Source organism: Triticum urartu, unplaced genomic scaffold, assembly GCF_003073215.2.
Source record: "Triticum urartu cultivar G1812 unplaced genomic scaffold, Tu2.1 TuUngrouped_contig_8553, whole genome shotgun sequence".
Lineage (NCBI taxonomy): Eukaryota > Viridiplantae > Streptophyta > Magnoliopsida > Poales > Poaceae > Triticum > Triticum urartu.
The window spans coordinates 922-19,473 of NW_024119515.1; the positions used below are offsets into that span (position 1 = coordinate 922).

At 41.0% G+C, this 18,552-nt stretch overlaps 1 protein-coding gene across 3 annotated transcripts; it reads right to left on the reverse strand.

The window, feature by feature from the left end:
• Positions 1-505: 505 nt before the first annotated feature.
• On the reverse strand, positions 506-4,413 carry LOC125531960 (ubiquitin carboxyl-terminal hydrolase 15-like). 3 transcript variants are annotated; one of them, XM_048696156.1, is made up of 6 exons: positions 4,148-4,412; positions 2,407-2,808; positions 1,435-1,825; positions 976-1,363; positions 739-893; positions 506-660 (listed from the first exon to the last, which is right to left on the reverse strand). In XM_048696156.1, exons 2-6 carry the CDS (start codon positions 2,727-2,729, stop codon positions 538-540), a joined length of 1,380 nt encoding a protein of 459 aa, XP_048552113.1. In that variant the 5' UTR covers positions 2,730-2,808; positions 4,148-4,412; the 3' UTR covers positions 506-537. The 3 variants fall into 3 exon arrangements, with proteins under 3 accessions (XP_048552113.1, XP_048552114.1, XP_048552115.1); XM_048696158.1 differs by having other exon boundaries at positions 523-651; positions 4,148-4,413; XM_048696157.1 differs by lacking the exon at positions 4,148-4,412 and having other exon boundaries at positions 2,407-2,826.
• Between the last annotated feature and the right edge of the window lie 14,139 nt (positions 4,414-18,552).

Below are 18,552 nucleotides of genomic sequence, written 5' to 3' on the forward strand. Positions count from 1 at the left end.
GTAGGGGAATGGCCGACTGTTGCTAAATTAAACAAGTGGCCATCTTACCAGGGCTTCTAGTTCTGAACGTGGACGCATCCTATTTTGCTGGGACAAATTCAGGTGCATGCGGGGCGGTTGTCAGGGATCATAAAGGCCGTTTCATCACAGCTGCAACAGCAAGACTTGAACACGCCGCTGATGTTGTCGCGGCAGAAGCAGCGGCACTGTTTGAAGGTTTAAAATTAGCCTAAGTGTGGGATGTGCTAAGTTGATGGTAAGAATGGACAACAGTATTGTGGTGGATGCAATAAAGCTAAACGAAGGCCATTCAATGGTTGCAGCGCCTGTGTTAGATGATTGCCGAAATATCTTGAATGATTTTGGGAAGGTTACTATTGAGCATTGCTTTAGAGAGTCAAATGTAGTAGCTCACGAGCTGGCAAAGTGGGGGTGTGCAAACGACCCTCATTTGGGCGGATGCACCTCCTAATTTTCTTGTTAAATTTCTAGCGGATGATGTAACCGTTATTTGAGTTAATAAAGTATACCTTCCCGTCAAAAAAAAAGACAATGGTAATACCTGTTCCCACAGTTGAAAAGACCTCTGGGAGAAATACCCCGTACTTCATACTGGAAGAACTTAACAAGATCTTCATAGCGAAACAATACCTGAAATTCCTATTTAGAACAAAGTAACATTACATACCAAAACAGCGCAGTAACTCAAGACAAGAGTTATCATAGATGATTCCAAACCTTACTCCTCTTGTTATCATTGATTAAACCCACCAGGCTGGTTTTGAGAAATTTTGAGGGCTTCTTCAAGACTTCAACCTTGGATGCTCCTAATTTTGAGATTCCAGTGCATCCTTGTAAATTGTTGTTCGTTGAAACACTTGATTTTGCAGATCCTACAGGATACAATACATATGTGAGATTAAAGAGAAAAATACAAGGAAAAGGTAGCCCGCTTCAAGAGAGAAGAAACATTACTTTGCTCATTTTTGCAGGAAGTGTTCTTTTGATGGACATTGTATTGATATGATGCCAACACCTCCTGTGTTTTTTGTGATGAAACCACCTTACCTGGTGGATAAGGAGGCTTCATATAAATCACATTTCCTCGCCCACTATATTTGCAAGATGATTTGCTCCTCTGTAGTGACTCTGTTGCGGAAGAATATGGCCCCTCGCAAGAACTCGTCATATCAGAAGTAAAATAGACACCCATGTCGGGTTCATAAACTGTGATGCTTGCTTTTGGACATTTTGTTGTTTCAGGAGCACAATTATTGGGTTGTTGTACCGTATTATTGAGAGGATAAGTAAAATCATGGTTGCCATTCTTTTCATCTAAACAACCATAACTGTTGTTTGAAACCTGAAAGCGCAAGGTAAAGAACTGAAGGACACAAACTTGGAGAATAAAAAATGAACTAGAAGATATGCTACCTTATTTGCTGATAAAATCTCAGATGAGTTGGTTTCTTCATCAACACTGTAATTGCTCTTTTCACAAGATGCAACAGAAGCGCTATTTACTATTGAAAGAAGACTTTGATTTGATTCATTCATGTTGCTTCTGTCTGTCAGGAATAGATCAGTATCAAGAATATAGCTATCAGTTGTCGCAAAGGATGGCTCTGATACTGTGTCAAAATTCATGTCATGCAGGTGACTGTCACCCCCTGGAAGAGGTGAATTCAGGTTAGTCAAGAACGGCATTTGTTCAGAACTCTCCGTCGGAGATAGTCCACCAGAGTTGCTACCACCATTAACATGCCACTGCTGGCATGTTTGTTTATGCCCTTGCCTCCAGTGTATAATTTGACACTTTCCAGAGCTGTGGAACATTCAAAGTGGCATTAAAAGTGGCCACAACAACAGAGCAATATAATTTTTACATTCATCACACAAGCAAGAGAGTATCGCATGACAAACAGAGTCATGGTGCAGGGATAAATCAGTTGTAAATTCAGCATTTTTAAGAGACTGGAGTTATTAGATGTGTTGCTTGCTCCAATCAGGCGCTGGATTATATGCAGCGACAGGGTACTCAATCCTACCAAAAAAAAAGGGCAGCCCGGTGCACGTAGCTCCCGCTTGCACAGGATCCGGGGAAGGGTCCGACCACTTTGGGTCTATAGTACGCAGCCTTTCCCTTAATTTATGTATAAGAGGCTATTTCCAGGCTTCCAGTGCTCAATCCTACCAGCTTAACTAAAATTTGATATGTCACCAATGAAACGAAATAAGTGACTCGCCCACTTTGGTGACATAATAATGGTACAGTTCTTTTTCAGAAATGAAATCATTATAATAAATAAACAGCAGATAATAAAGTAAGATTCATACACCTATTTGCGTGTACACGACTTTTTGGAGTTTAAGTTCATACCAGAGAATAATAGGTCAGAATCTTACCAGTATCTAACAGATTTGCACCTGGAGCACCTAGTCTTTGCAGGGCCACGACAAGTAGCACACTCGTGGTATTCTGACCTTAAAGAAGGAACAGATCTCAAATAAGGCATGGGTCTCAGAGACGGTCCTGGCAATATAACATCTGGGCATGCCATTGTTTCAACTTTGAAGGCTTCTTCTGCAGCTTTCTGGCCAAGCACACCTACTCTTGTTTTCTTACTTACAGAATCATGCCATCTCCCAAGAAGAAAATATGCTATCACCGGAAGTACGATAAATACAACAAAGAGTGCAGGCACATCAGCTTCCCTTGGTTGGAGCATATCCCTAGAAGATTATTATTATCCAGCTCCAAGACTTCTCTGCTTCAGCTCGGAAAAACATTCCAAATCACTGATTTACCTACAGAAAACAGCAAAGCTGAAAGCAAGAATCACAGTTTCCACTCTCTCAGAAGTGGAACATGTTAAGAGAAAATGATTGCGTTCAAACATTTAAGGGGCTAGGACAGGATTAAGCATATCAAACGAACCAGCTCACTGGAGTTTCCTTTTACATGTCCTAGAAGCTCACTCCCATTGGGGCTTCAGTTCACTTGGGATTTGGCTTACACTTATATGATACTCCCTCCGTTCCGAATTACTTGTCGCAGGTATGGATGTATCTAGATGTATTTTAGTTCTAGATACATCCATTTCTGCGACGAGTAATTTGGAACGGAGGGAGTAATATCAAGAAGCTCCCACTTGTCTTGCCATGGCTTCAACTTACAAGCACAACCATACCATAGTACTCCCTCCGTTCACAAATACTTATAAGATGTTCTGTGAATTGGATGTATATCAAGAAGCTCCCACTTGTCTTGCCATGGCTTCAACTTACAAGCACAACCATACCATAGTACTCCCTCCGTTCACAAATACTTATAAGATGTTCTGTGAATTGGATGTATATAGACATGTATTAGTGTGTTTGTTCACTCATTTCAGACTGTATGTAGTCCATACTAAAATAACCAAAACATCTTATATTTGTGAACGGAGGAAGTACTATATTCACTGAAATTAGAGATACACGGTTTCCCAAAATGATTAATTGCCTTAGAATGTTAGGGCCAGAGAGATAAGTTCACTTTGTGGCTCACATCACCTCTTTATACTATATCCAAATCCTCCAGCAAATCAACCACTAGACTACCGGAAACAGCATGGAGGGCAACAAAACTAAATTAAATCTTTGCATGTGGCTCCTTTGGGCATAGCTCATGGATGGCGTCCAAACTCTTATCCGACATAAGTATTTTGTATTTTCGACAAACTACACTCAAGTTTAGGAAAATGTTTGGCGCAAAAGATTGGGCGTATGAGATGGCAACAGAAGCAGTAAATCAACATCGCCAAAAATACCACAAAGCAATGGGCAGCACATTCCCAGCAGCAAGATCAAATAGTTCTCTGGCGCATCTCAAAATAATAATAAATAAACAAAAGGATCCGGCGCCCAACTCTAGCTCCAAATGAGAATCCTACAAGCTCCGAGATCCCAAGCATACAACCAGTGGTGAATGCGCCCGCCGAATTTCCGAGGCAGTCGCACCGACACAAACGTCCAGGGACGGGAAAAAACCCCAGACACTAGCAACAGCAGACTGCGTAAGAGGCGCACGGAGTGCTTCGAAAAGCCTCGATTTTTCGCAGAACGGACGAAAGAAAAACACAAATCAATTGAGACTAGGGTTTACCCAGAAAGACAAATGTCGCTCCGGGCGGATCTCCAACGGGGGCGAGCAAGCGGAGCAGCAGTCCCGGACGGTGGTTCTGGAGGAGATCGCGGTATATAGGGGTAGGGGATGGAGAAGCTCTAGCCGAGGATGGCAGCGCTGCCGGCGGCTGAAGGAATCGGGAGCGGCGGTGGGAGTGACCGACTGTGGCTCGCTCGCTGTTGCTTGGCTACTGTGCTCTGCTCATGTGTGCGCGTTTTTGCTTTGGTTGTGCTCGGTCTCGGTTAGCTTGGCTCTTTTCAGCGTGTTTGGTTGGGTCAATTAGAGTGACGGAATGGAAATTAAAGCGGTACGAGATTTTAAATCTATTACGTAGTAGTATTTGGTTAGGGGGCTGTAAATTTATAAAGGAAAAGGATGGAATTTGATACTCCAGCTTTCACCGTTTTATTATCACGAGATGGGTGGAAGTTGGAAGGGACTTATTTTAGACTAGCTATAATGGGTAGTAACATGTTGCTATTCTATGTTACTATTTTTATAGTGGGAAGTAACATATGTATGATAACATACAACACTTCATTTATTAGGCTATAGACTCATCTTATCTTGATATATGTGATGTTACTCATACTAGTAGTAAGTAGCTATGTTATCACATGTCTCTCTTTCTTCATTTATTGCTTGCCACATCATACATTTTATCTACATATGTGTGATGTTACTACATATGTTACTCCCACTGTGGGTAGTCTTAGAGTGCTCACAATGGGAAGTATCATAGAGTAGTAACTTGCCGATGTTACTAGTCTATGTTACTATCTTCATAATGGGTAGTAACATATGAGTGGTATCATAAAAGAGTTCATTTATTAGGCTATAGACTCATTATGCCTTGAAATGTGTGATATTACAGTAACTAGCTAAGTTACCACAAACCCCTCTCTTCTCATTAATTATCTGCCACATAAGCAATCTTGTATTGAAATGTGTGATATTACTTGTTAAGTTACTCCCATTGTGACTAGTCTTAGTGACTCACAATCTTTAACCCTTCGTCATAATTTATGTTCACTTTCCTGGTCTACTCTTTCGTCAATTCCCATGAACCAAACAAAGAAATAAAAATTCTCCTCAAATTTCCACAATGCATCAAATAGGGATTGGGAATAAAATGGCTCATCACATGTCAAATCTTAATATAACCCCCTATACTAAACTTCCGATCCTCTTCCCAAATATTGCCAAATACGTTGTTTGTTTCTGACCCCTCCTTGGTCCTGGTTGAAAAGAGGATTTAGATCCACGGAAGGACTGCGTTTTTCCTTCTAATCATCCGATCAGATAAAGAACGGTGCTTATTAAGAGACAATTTTTAACATGAAGTTAGGAGACACTCTTATATAAGATAATATGTTTGATGTAGAAAAGAAAATTGACGAAACACGGCAAGTTGCTGCTTTTTCATTAAGAGCATCTGTATCGTTAGTATCCGCTAAAAGCTCATCGATCCGGAAAATTTCAGACGATATGCGGGTTTTGACTGTTTTACGGTCTGAACAGATCCACTAAAAACTCGTCGTCGTGTAAAAAAATATGAGGGGACCCGGATATGCGCCTCTCCGCAGCTATATGTGCGGGTCAGGGCATTTAGGTTTCTTAGATCAACAAAGAGGGGTTCCTTGGGTCCGTTACTTAGAAAGAAGCCCGCAAAAACAAGTCTGCTACATTATGCAAATATAGTAGAAGAAAGGAGTCTAGCGGCTAAAACAGCTAAAATGACTGATAACAGTAGGCATCCTCACGGTTGACACCACAAGACAATTAAACTGAGATAAGTGACAGCTTAATGGGACCACTTTCACTTTCATAATAGGAGGGATGTTGGAGATCCCGAGACTTCCAGAACAGAGACGGGGCTGTGCCCAGCAACAACACCTCCTCCCCTCAGCTTGTGTGGAGACGTGATCTCCTTGAAGGTGTCTACCCCATCATGATCACCATTGTCCCTCACAGCAGATTTTGGAGGTGGAGACATAACGAGTCTATCATCTTCAGCATGTGATCCTTGTAGAGCACACGCAATTTCTTGATTGTTCTTAAAAAAGCGATCAAATATGTTCAAGAGACAGCCAAGGCACACCATTAAACACCAAATTGTGCATGTGCTTCCATAAAGCCCAAAGAGCAATAGCAAAGACAATATTTGGAGCATCTAATCTTTTTCCAGCCACCCAAAGAGAGGAAATACTAGTGACAGAATCTCCCGGATGCATTTATTTAGGACAGTATAAGCGAGCCTAATCTGAGCTCTCTCACGCTACCCGTATTTTTAACCATTCGATTTCGCATATGGATGGTCTCTGGCCGTAGATCTGCCCTTAATGCACCGTTTGCGGGCTGTCCTAAGTGGACGCTACTCCGGGAGAAAAAACCAAGCAATGTGGTTGATTGGGCCTCCCAGCCCGAAAGCCATCTGATCCAGAATCAGCGACTCCGCACCTTCTTCCCTCACCCGGCCCCATCCATCCAATCACGCTCCAGACCTAACCCCACGTCGGCGAAGGTGAAGTGAACAACGATGACGGACGATCCCAGAGATCCGGATTAGCACCATGACGACGCGCGCGTCCCACTCCTCTGACCATGAACCCGAGCGGCAAAGCCCATGAAGACTTGGCGGCGCTGCGGGTAGAACCGGCGTCCCAGGCGAGCTACATCCAAGATGGTCGCCGCGCTTTTGCCCTTCCTCCACACCCGTTGTTCCTTCCCTGCAGGTACAGTTCACCCCCTTACACAAGATGCCTATAGTGGACCGGGAGATATTTTGTCTTGATCTATTAGTCTTCCTCGTGCAACAATCCATCTCGTCACCTCTCCTCCCCCTTCCGATGACGTGGTTATGGCGTGGCTGGGCGTGTATCTCAAATCCTCCCATCAGGCTTGACTCCTTTCTTTCAGGAGACACGGGTTGGCTCAGCGGGAGTGGTTCCTCCTCCTCCCTTCTCGCTCTGTAGGTGGAGAATGTTTTTCACTAAGGGTGTGGGCGACTGGTCAGGCCGATCGATGTTGAAAGTGCTTCCTTATGGTGGTTCTTATTCTTCTATCTATTGGTATAATCTCCCTCCTCAAAGCCACATGATGTTTGCTTTTCATTCCATTCTACTATCGATGCATGTGATCTGTTAATTGTTGATTTGTGTAGCAGGGCATGCGACAAAAGGACATGTATGCATCATGTCAGCTGATACAGATCTGCATTTATAGATGAGGTCAGTGGTGTGGAGCACTTGACCTTGGTTTTATTTGACACGTGATGTTGGCAACTCCCTGGATGCATTTGTTGACGTTGTTTTGCTTACTCCAGTGCATGTGCTCTGAATTGTTGGGTTTGATCTATGTTCTGCTGGGTGTTGGGTTCTCTCTTGCCGCTCCAGTCGGCCAGGTTAGTATCCAAGTCATATTACTATGTAATGCCACTCGTGAGTGTGACTTTGATTGAAATAAAATAGCGCTAGCTACCGGCTGTTGTTTTTGCTGTATGCAAGTTTGTTCACAAAAAATGAGCAAATGAAATATTAAATGTTGTAGATACTTAGCAAAGCAAACTTCACAGCGATGAAAACGACAACATCTTGACTATACATATAAGATATTGATCGTTAATCGAGCATAAAATAGAAGGATTGTGTAAGCAAGATGAAGATATTAACTGTGTATTGGATCAGACTATTGTTACAAAAGTAATGCATATGTGAACCCACTTGTGAAACAATTCATGCTTGCTAGAGATCAAATTAGGGACCGTCCTGAGTAATATGTTGCAATTAGAGTAATTGGCTCCATAGCTTGACTGCACCACTATCTCTTAACATTTTTCTTTCCACGAAAATCTCTCAACGATATTATATTCTATGTCCATATGATGTAGCATTGCAGTATGTGTTTCATTTGGTCATTCAGCTTTGCCAACTTTTGGTGATTTATAGTTTTTTTTTGCGTAAGCCTATTGCTATCTCTACAGGTTGTGTGTTTTTAAAAGAAAAACTGACTATCTTTGGTAAATGATATTAACTATAGCTTTCAGTATCCTTGAAATGTTCGTTTGTCTCTAACATGCTCATGTCCCCCCCCTAAAAAACATGCTCATGTTTTTATTTAATACAACCATGGCGCATGAATGGAGAGCCAGGGGGCTCCCGATTTGATGCTAAGTGTTATGATAACAAGATGACCCAATTGTTGTGAGTCACTTCTCTACCAATTTTATTATGTAAGGTTATAATAAGCTTTCTCTCTTATTCTCTGATACCATCTACTGATACAAAGTTGATACCAAGGAGTTTGCCACTTCATATGCTTGAAATGCATGAGTATTACTGACGTGAAGTTTCAAGAGAATCTTTTCTTTATGATGCAGTTAAACAATCTGTTTCCTTATCTGCATGACCTATGCTAACATTCAAGAAATATATGATACTAAGAAATGTGCTGTCATGATCAACTATGCATAAATTTATGTTCAAAACATTCATGATGGTGGGAACTATATTTTGAGGAACATGGAGTAAATCTGATGGGACTAATCTTATGTAACGAGTTGTCAATTGTCAGATTATGCATTGTATTAACTGATGTCGCCAACTAAGTAATGTCAGCAGTTGGGCTACGTAGTGACCCTCCTAAATATGTAACATATTGGCACCCAATCATGCCACCATATATTTGCATAAATACTTATTAGTACATGTAACTAATTCAAGGGGAAGTTCTCCATATAGCAGTACTCTTGAAATTTTGCATCATAAGGCTACACCATGAAACGAATTGCCATGTTGTTTTAATTTAACAAGTAGACTATATGGCTTCATATATTTTTATCAGTCCCTAACACTATAATGCCAAAATGGATGGGAGCAGCAACGCACGCCACCAATGATCTAGTATTAAAGAAAGAGCTAACCTCCTGCCAAATATGTTGGGCAACCACACACTCAAATAAAAGATGTTGGATACTTTAAAGCTTAGAATAGAACACACAATCCACGGATTTATGTAAGTTCCTTTTCAGGAGATTATCTCTGGTCACAAGTTTGTTGTGGGCAAACAACCATAGAAAGATGTGAATCCTAGGTGGTACAACCAATTTCCAGATAGCATGAATAAAAATTGGAGTTACTCCTCTATAGTTGATGATAATATATAGAGAACTGGTAGAATATGACCGAGATGCAGTGTATTGCCATACCAAGGCATCTATATCACTAGAAAAAGTAATACTCGAGGCCACAGCTTCCAGTTCATACCACATATTCATCAAAGGGGAGAAAACCCTTCTAAATGTGAGTTTTATCACATTGTTATCTAAAACCTGACTAACAGTTTTACCTTGCTCTCTGCAAATGCAGTAAAGATCCCAAAATTGAATAGACAAAAGGGAAAATCCAAACCAAATGTCTTCCAAGAATCTCACTTTAAGACCATTTCCAGTCACATGTATGTATCCAAATTTGACAGATTTGGAAGCCCAAACTACCCCTTCCAGAAGTTTGAAGATACATTGTCTTGGATACAGAAGATGTTTGGAGATGTATTATATTTGTTATCTACTATGTCCCTCCACATCCTACCTTCACTATTCACATATCTCTTGACCCATGAGCCTAAGAGACAAATGTTAAGATCATGATGATTGAAAATTCCTAGGCCCCCAAATTCTTTCTTCATAGGAACTAGAGGCCAATTTGCTAAATGGATTTCTCTGTGTCCTTCAAATTCATTCCACAAGTAGTTTGCCATTTGGGTGTTGATGAGATCAACAACCCATTTAGGAATTTTAGAGAAGGAAAGGAGGTTAATGGGGATACTGACTAAGCAGACTTTAATAAGAGTAATCCTAGCTGCATAAGATAGCAATCTACCCCTCGAGCCAGCAATCCTCTTAAGTATCTTATCAACCAAAGGTTGAATATCTTCTCTGGACAACTTCTCATAATGCAAAGGAATCCCTAGGTATTTCAAGGGGAATTTACCTATGGGACATCCAAATATATCAACATGGGAATTGAGATCATCACCTTCGAGGTTGATGGGAATCAACTCACTCTTGTCATAATTGACCCTCATTCCTGAGACTTGTTCAAAGCAGGTGAGGACCCACTTGACGTTTGCAGCTAGAATGGGGTCCTTGTCCACAAACATGATGGTGTCATCGGCATACTACAAGCTGATGAATCCCCTAGAGTAAATAGAATGCCCAAGCCCCTTGAAAAGGTTTTTACTAGATGCCTTCATAAGCATCCTAGTGAGAGCATCTACAACTAAATTAAAAAGGAGGGGTGATATAGGGTCCCCCTGTCTCGGACCTATTCCTATGAGGAAGAAATTACTTTCTAGATTGTTAAGCTTCACTCCAACAGACCATTGGTGAGTGATCTTCCACATCCACTCGAGCCATCTAGAATCAAAGTCTCTAAGCTTGAGAAGGTGACCCAGGAAGTGTAAATCCACCCTATCAAAAGCCTTTTCATAGTCAAGTTTAAGGACTACTCCCTAACTATCAGACCTAACTACAGTATGGATAAGCTCATGCTATCAGCACTCTCTCCAGGATGTATCTACCTTTGATAAAGGCAGATTGTTGGAAATAAGCCAATTCATGATAGCTCATAGTCTATTAGTCAGGACCTTAGTAAAAATCTTAAAGACACAATTTAACAAGCTAATTGGACTGGAGTTTTTCATTACTGAAGCATCACGCTCTTTTGGATCAAGGTTGGTCTGGCAAAGTTTAATCTATATATATCAAGCTTACCAGCATGAAAATCTGAGAACATAGCCATTAAATCATGCTTAACCAAATCCCAAAACTTCTGAAAAAAGAAAAAAGGGAGCCCATCAAGGTAAGACCCAAAGACAGTTGTCCTAACTTCCTATTCAGAGAAAGGAGCGTAGAGGAGCTCATTCTCTACAGGGGTTACTTTCTCAGAGTCAGCAAACAAATCATTAGAAAGCTCAAACCTAGAGTGCTCTTCGTTAGCAAAAAGGTTTTTATAATAGGTAGCAGCTATATCTAACATCTCTTTATTATCAGAAGTAGGGCCATGTGGGCCATGGAGGGAGTGAACTAGAGTTGTCATCCTCCTTTGGTTAGCCACAACATTCAAATATGTAGTGTTCCTATATCCTTCCTTAATCTATCTATCCCTAGACCTCTGCTTGGCTTTAGTTTCCTCTTTAAGCCAAATCTTTGATATTTCATCTCTAATAGCCTTAATTCTACCCTGCAATTCTGAATTAAGCTCCTCAGATCTAGATTTGATATCTAAAGCATCATACTCCTCCATCAAATATTTCTTGATGTGTCTAAGCTCAGCCTCTATGTTGTGGCTACACCCTTTAGTCACCCTCCTGAAGTTTGTGACCTTAGATTGTCAAGTCTCTATGGAGCTATTACTCTTAACTGGGATAGACCAAGCTTTCTCAACTATTGCCTTAAAGTCATCCCTAAGCAACCACCATTTTTCAAACTTGTAACTAGAGCTCTTAGGTAGGATACCAGTCCCAAAATCCCAAAGGATGGGGGTGTGGTCACTACCTAGTCTACGCAAAGCTTGAATGGAGGATAAAGGAAAAAGCCTATCAACATTAGTAGAATAAAAGACCATGTCAATGGTAGACATGATCAAGTTTGCTTGGTTGTTGGCCCATGTAAACCGCCTATTCCCTAATTTGTTTTCTAAAAGGCTCCAAATCTCAATCCAAGCATTAAATTTGTCACACCATTTATTGTTCACTCTACCATTACTCTTATCTATATTATACCTAACCATGTTGAAGTCCCCACCAATAATGGTAGGTGTTTCACAGTCCACAAACATACTATGCAATTCAGACATGAAACTATCCTTATGTTCCTCATAAGAGGAGCCATAGACAATGACCACTCTAAATTAAGTTGGCCCCTAAAGTCTTAGCTTTGACATGGCAGGAAACAGAGAAGGTCCCAATCTGCAAGCTGAGAACTTCAAAATCTCCTCATCAACCCCCATCAGGATGCCTCCAATAGAGCCTTTAGCAGGGAGTAAGGAACAGGAGAAAATTCTACTACCAGTCAAATATTTCAAAAAGGTATCAAAGATAGTTTGTTTTTTGGTTTCTTGAAAGCCTAAGATAGAAGGTTTGGTCTTACTAATCGAGTCACTAATATTATGCTTCCTACCAGGAGCATCTATGCCCCTAACATTCTAGAAAGGCTAATTCATGGGAAATGCTTTTTCATGGGGTGCTTGCCCCATTTGTAATTATGGATCATGGTCCATAGTTCATCCTCATCTTGAACATTCTCCAGATGTTCAAGAGTTTTGGGTGGAGAAGCACTAAACCCACCAAGAGCAATAGAAGCGGGGGAATTAGAGCATACATTGTTAATCTACCTAACATGACAGGTAAAAGAGGCATGTAACTTAGTAGCAGGAAAAAGTAATGGGTGCTGGTACAGAGGTGCCCTCAGCTCCTTGTAAACCAGACTCACATTTATCATTGATAACTACTCCTATATCTAAAGCATTCTTTATTAGTTTATCTTGCTGATTGATAGAGAAAGGTTTTTTTGAAATAATACCTTGAAGTTTGGAGTGGTACTTTCCAGGGATTTCCAAATATTTCTTTTTCTTCAGTTCTTGTGCAATCTCCAACACAATATTGCCTTTAATATTAACTCTACCACTGCCTGGTAGCCTCAACAGGGCCCCACTTCTTTTGTTTCTTGGCATCATTTGCTAGGTTGAGAATGGGACCCCTAGAGTCCCTTTTGGAGTTATTTGTCCCCTCTGGTGGAGATTTCTCAGTAAGCTAAACAGAAATATCAGTCTCATAACGTTGGTTTTGGTCATCAACTAGCTCCGTTTGTTACAAGAGATCAAAACATATGTCCTTGTATTCCTCAGTTATATCCATCCAGGGGAGTATGTCAGCCCTAACATCATTAAGTGAGTCCTCAAGTTGGGACTGCATCTGTCCCATATGAGCCTCTTTGCATTGTGGGTTAAATTGACTTTCTTAGCATTAGAGCCATAGCTTTTCTGAGGATTAGTATTAGGCGCATTTTGCCCATTGGGATATTTATCTGTGTCCTTCATTTGTTGGCCAAACCCATTGCTAGTCTGCTTCTCCCTAGTCAGGCCTCTGTCCTCATCTCCTCTTTCCCCTTCTTTTCCTTTTTGTATCTCAGCTGAGCCTATCTCACCTAGATCTTCTTCCACTTTGAGTTTGACTTGGTAAAGTTTCGAGCCAGAGCCAAAATCGAAGAGTCTTAAAACAGTGATTTTGGAAACATCTCTACATCTTATCTTGATCCTGACCACCGCAAATAAATTCTTGAACATACCTTGCTAGTCTACATCCAATGGTAACCAAAAGGTGCATCAATTTGATCTAAGGTGTCCCATTCACACCATTTTGGTTGTAAACCTCTTAGTTGTATCCATGTCTCTGATAGGTCAGCAAAAGCATCCAATTCTCCATCCCAGGTTGATACGTTAACTGAGATTCCTTCCTTAAATGGACCAAAACATGGGTAGTTTGCAACAACTTCCACCTTGATGTGTGGTGGGAACTTAACTAGAAAAGACCAGTTATCTAGTTGCCTAATCAACCATGGCCAGGAGGTTTTATAGATGATCCTGGATTCTTTTGCGAGATCTTCTTTGGTGATCTCACCTACCTCCGAATACAGTAGCCCAATATTTTTGAGAGAGCATAATTTATCATTTGGATCAGCCTTGAGTTCAATGTGATAAAATCCGAGCCTTGCAGAAGCACTTCCTATGTATTTAGCTGCATGATGAGACTGCTATCTAGTAGGGCATCCACTAACTGTTGGGAAACGTAGCATGCAATTTCAAAAAAAATCATACGCTCACGGAAGATCTATCTAGGAGATGCATCGCAACGTGAGGGGGAGAGTGTGTCCACATACCCTCGTAGACCAAAAACGGAAGCGTTTGACAACACGGTTGATGTAGTAGAACTTCTTCTAGCTCAGACCGATCAAGTACCGAACGTACGACACCTCTGAGTTCTGCACACATTCAGCGCGATGCCGTCACTTGCCTTCTAGATCCAGTAAGGTGTCGAGGAAGTAGATGAGTTCCGTCAGCATGACAGCGTGATGACGGTGATGGTGAAGTGATTCTCGCAGGACTTCGCCTAAGCACCGCAAAACTATGACCAGGGTGTAAACTGTGGAGGGTGCGCCGCACACGGCTAACGATTGTTGTTCTGTGTTCTAGGCGCCCCCTCCCCACATATATATAGGTGGGAGGGGGAGGATAGGCATCCAGGGGCGCCCTAGGGTTGGCCGCTGCCCCCTAGGAGCCCTGCCTTGCCCTGCGCCCCCTTTCCATGTATTCATGAAGGGAAAGGAAAGAGGGGGGTGTGAGGGAAGGAAGTGGGAATCCTAATCCACACTTTCCTTTCCCTTCCCCCTTTCCTTCTCCTCCTCCTATAGCCTTATAGGGTGCACAAGCCCCTTATTGGCTAGTGTGTTCCTTCACAAGGCCCATATGGCCCATAGGTTTGCCGGGGGTACCCGAAACACCTTCTGGTGACCCGATAAGTACCCGATACCCTCCGGAACACTTCCGGTGTCCGAATACCATCTTCCTATATATCAATCTTTACCTATCGACCATTTCGAGACTCCTCATCATGTTTGTGATCTCATCCGAGACTCCGAACAACATTCGGTCGCCAAATCACAAAACTCATATCATACTATATCGTCATCGAACATTAAGCGTTCGGACCCTACGGGTTCGAGAACTATGTAGACATGACCGAGACACTTCTCCGGTCAATAACTAATAGTGGAACCTGGATGCTCATATTGGCTCCTACATATTCTACGAAGATCTTTATTGGTCGAACTGTTATGACAACATACGTTATTTCCTTTGTCCATCGGTATGTTACTTGCCTGAGATTTGATCGTCAGTATCTACATACCTAGTTCAATCTCGTTACCAGCAAGTCTCTTTACTCATTCCGTAATACATCATCCTGCAACTAACTCATTAGTCACTTTGCTTGCAAGGCTTCTTATGATGTGCATTACCAAGAGGGCCCAGAGATACCTCTCCGATACTAAATGATCATTCATAAACTGCATAACAACATACATTGTTCCCTTTGTCATCGATATGTTACTTGCCTGAGATTCGATCGTCGGTATCATCATACCTAGTTCAATCTCTTTACCGGCAAGTCTCTTTACTCATTCCATAATGCATCATCCCGCAACTAACTCATTAGTCACATTGCTTGCAAGGCTTATAGTGATGAGCATTACCGAGAGGGCCCAGAGATACCTCTCCGATACACGGAGTGACAAATCCTAATCTCGATCTATGCCAACTCAACAAACACCATCGGAGACACCTATAGAGCATCTTTATAATCACCCAGTTACGTTGTGACATTTGATAGCACATAAGGTGTTCCTCCGGTATTCAGGAGTTGCATAATCTCATAGTTAGAGGGATATGTATAAGTCATGAAGAAAGCAATAGCAATAAACTAATCGATCATAGTGCTAAGCTAACGGATGGATCTAGTCCATCGCATCATTCTCTAATGATGTGATCCCGTTCATAAAATGACAACGCATGTATATGGTTAGGAAACTTAACCATCTTTGATTAACGAGCTAGTCAAGTAGAGGCATACTAGGGACACTCTGTTTGTGTATGTATTCACACATGTACTAAGTTTCCGGTTAATACAATTCTAGCATGAATAATAAACATTTATCATGATATAAGGAAATATAGATAACGACTTTATTATTGCCTCTAGGGCATATTTCCTTCAGTCTCCCACTTGCACTAGAGTCAATAATCTAGTTCACATCGCCATGTGATTTAACACCAATAGTTCACATCGTCATGTGATTTAACACTCTATAGTTCACATCGCTATGTGACCAATACCCAAAGGGTTTACTAGAGTCAATAATCTATTTCACATCGCCATGTGTTTAACACCCAAAGAGTACTAAGGTGTGATCATGTTTTGCTTGTGAGAGAAGTTTAGTCAACGGGTCTGCCACATTCAGATCCGTATGTATTTTGCAAATTTCTATGTCTACAATGCTCTGCATGGAGCTACTCTAGCTAATTGCTCGCACATTCAATACGTATCTAGATTGAGACTTAGAGTAATCTAGATCATTGTCAAAGCTTGCATCGACGTAACTCTTTACGACGAACTCTTTATCACCTCCATAACCAAGGAACATTTCCTTAGTCCTCTTTAAGGTAACTAAGGATAATTTTGACCGTTGTCCAGTGATCTAGTCCTGGATCACTATTGTACCCCCTTGCCAAACTCATGGCAAGGTACACAACATGTTTGGTACACAACATGGCATAATTTATAGAACCTTTGGTTGAGGCATAGGGAATGACTTTCATTCTCTCTTTATCTTCAGCTGTGGTCAGGTTTTTGAGTCTTAACTCAAATTCACACCTTACAATACATGCAATAGCTCCTTCTTTGACTGACCCATTTTGAACTCCTTCAAAATCTTGTCAAGGTATGTACTCATTGAAAGCCTTATCAAGCGTCTTGATCTATCTCTATATATCTTGATGCCCAATACGTAAGCAGCTTCACTGAGGTCTTCCATTGAAAAATTCTTATTCAAATATCCTTCTATGCTATCCAGAAATTCTACATCATTTCCAATCAACAATATGTCATCCATATAATATCAGAAATGCTACAGAGCTCCCACTCACTTTCTTGTAAATACAGACTTCACCATAAGTCTATATAAAACCATATGCTTTGATCACATTATCAAGCATATATTCCAACTTCAAGATGCTTGCACCAGTCCATAGATGGATCGTTGGAGTTTGCACACTTTGTTAGCAACTTTAGGATCGTCAAAACCTTTTGGTTGCATAATATACAACTCTTCTTTAAGAAATCCATTAAGGAATGCAGTTTTGACATCCCTTTGCCAGATTTCATAGAATGCGGCAATTAGACTTTAAGCATCACTACGAGTGAGAAAATCTCATCGTAGTCAACACCTTGAACTTGTCGAAAACCTTTTGCGACAAGTCGAGCTTTGTAGATAGTAACACTACCATCAGTGTATGTCTTCCTCTTGAAGATCCATTTATTCTCAATGGCCGATCATCGGGCAAGTCCACCAAAGTCCACACTTTGTTCTCATACATGGATCCTATCTCAGATTTCGTGGCCTCAAGCCATCAGTCAGAATCGGGGCTCATCATAGCTTATTCATAGTTCGTAGGTTCGCCATTGTCTAATAACATGACTTCCAGGACAGGATCACCGCACCACTCTGGTGCGGAACGTGCTCTGTTCGACCTACGAGGTCCAGTAGTAACTTGATACAAAGTTTCATGATCATCATCATTAGCTTCCTCTCTTGTTGGTGTAGGCATCACGGGAGCGGATTTCACTGATGTGCTACTTTCCAATTCGAGAGAAGGTACAATTACCTCATCAAGTTCTACTTTCCTCCCACTCACTTCTTTCGAGAGAAACTTCTCTCCTTCTCTATAAAGGTTCCATTCTCGACAAAAAAGATCTTGCCTTCGGATCTGTCGTAGAAGGTTTACCCAATTGTTTCCTTAGGGTATCCTATGAAGATGCACTTCTTCGATTTTGGTTCAAGCTTATCAGGTTGAAGCCTTTTGACATAAGTTTCGCAACCCCAAACTTTTAAGAAATGACAGCTTATATTTCTTGCCAAACCATAGTTCATACGGTGTCGTATCAACGGATTTAGACGGTGCCCTTTTTAACGTGAATGCAGCTATCTCTAATGCATTGTAACACCCCAATTTTCAATTTGGATGTTATACATAGGTCATCATATGCATATCATATTTTATTTACATTTTTGGTTGAGATCCTAGAAATCTTAAGCAACTCAAGGACCCAAGTAGAGAGTTGGGGATTTCATAAATTTTCGTATTTGAATTTTCTCAAATTTGAAAAGAGGATCAATTTGGTTTTAATATTTTTCTCTCCAACTATTTCCAATATTTAAATTAAAAGAGAGAAGATAATATGACTTCTTCAAAAGAGAAGGAATATTGGAGAAGAAAATTTAAAATCAAATTTATATTTTATTTGCTATTTTAATTGAATTAGAAAAAAAATGCATTTTTGAAAATTGCATTTTAGGCCAGAAAAATGTTCACTTTGTTCTAAATTATAGGTTTAGACGGCAGAAATTGTTTTTGGCATTTTTAGAATTTTTTTAATATATTTTTAGGATTTTTCTTCGGGTGATTTTTTTAAAACTTTTCCCGCCCGACTGGGCCGAAGCCCAGCCGAGCAGGCCGGCCCACCTGCGCGCCGCCTCCCTCCCGCGTATAGCC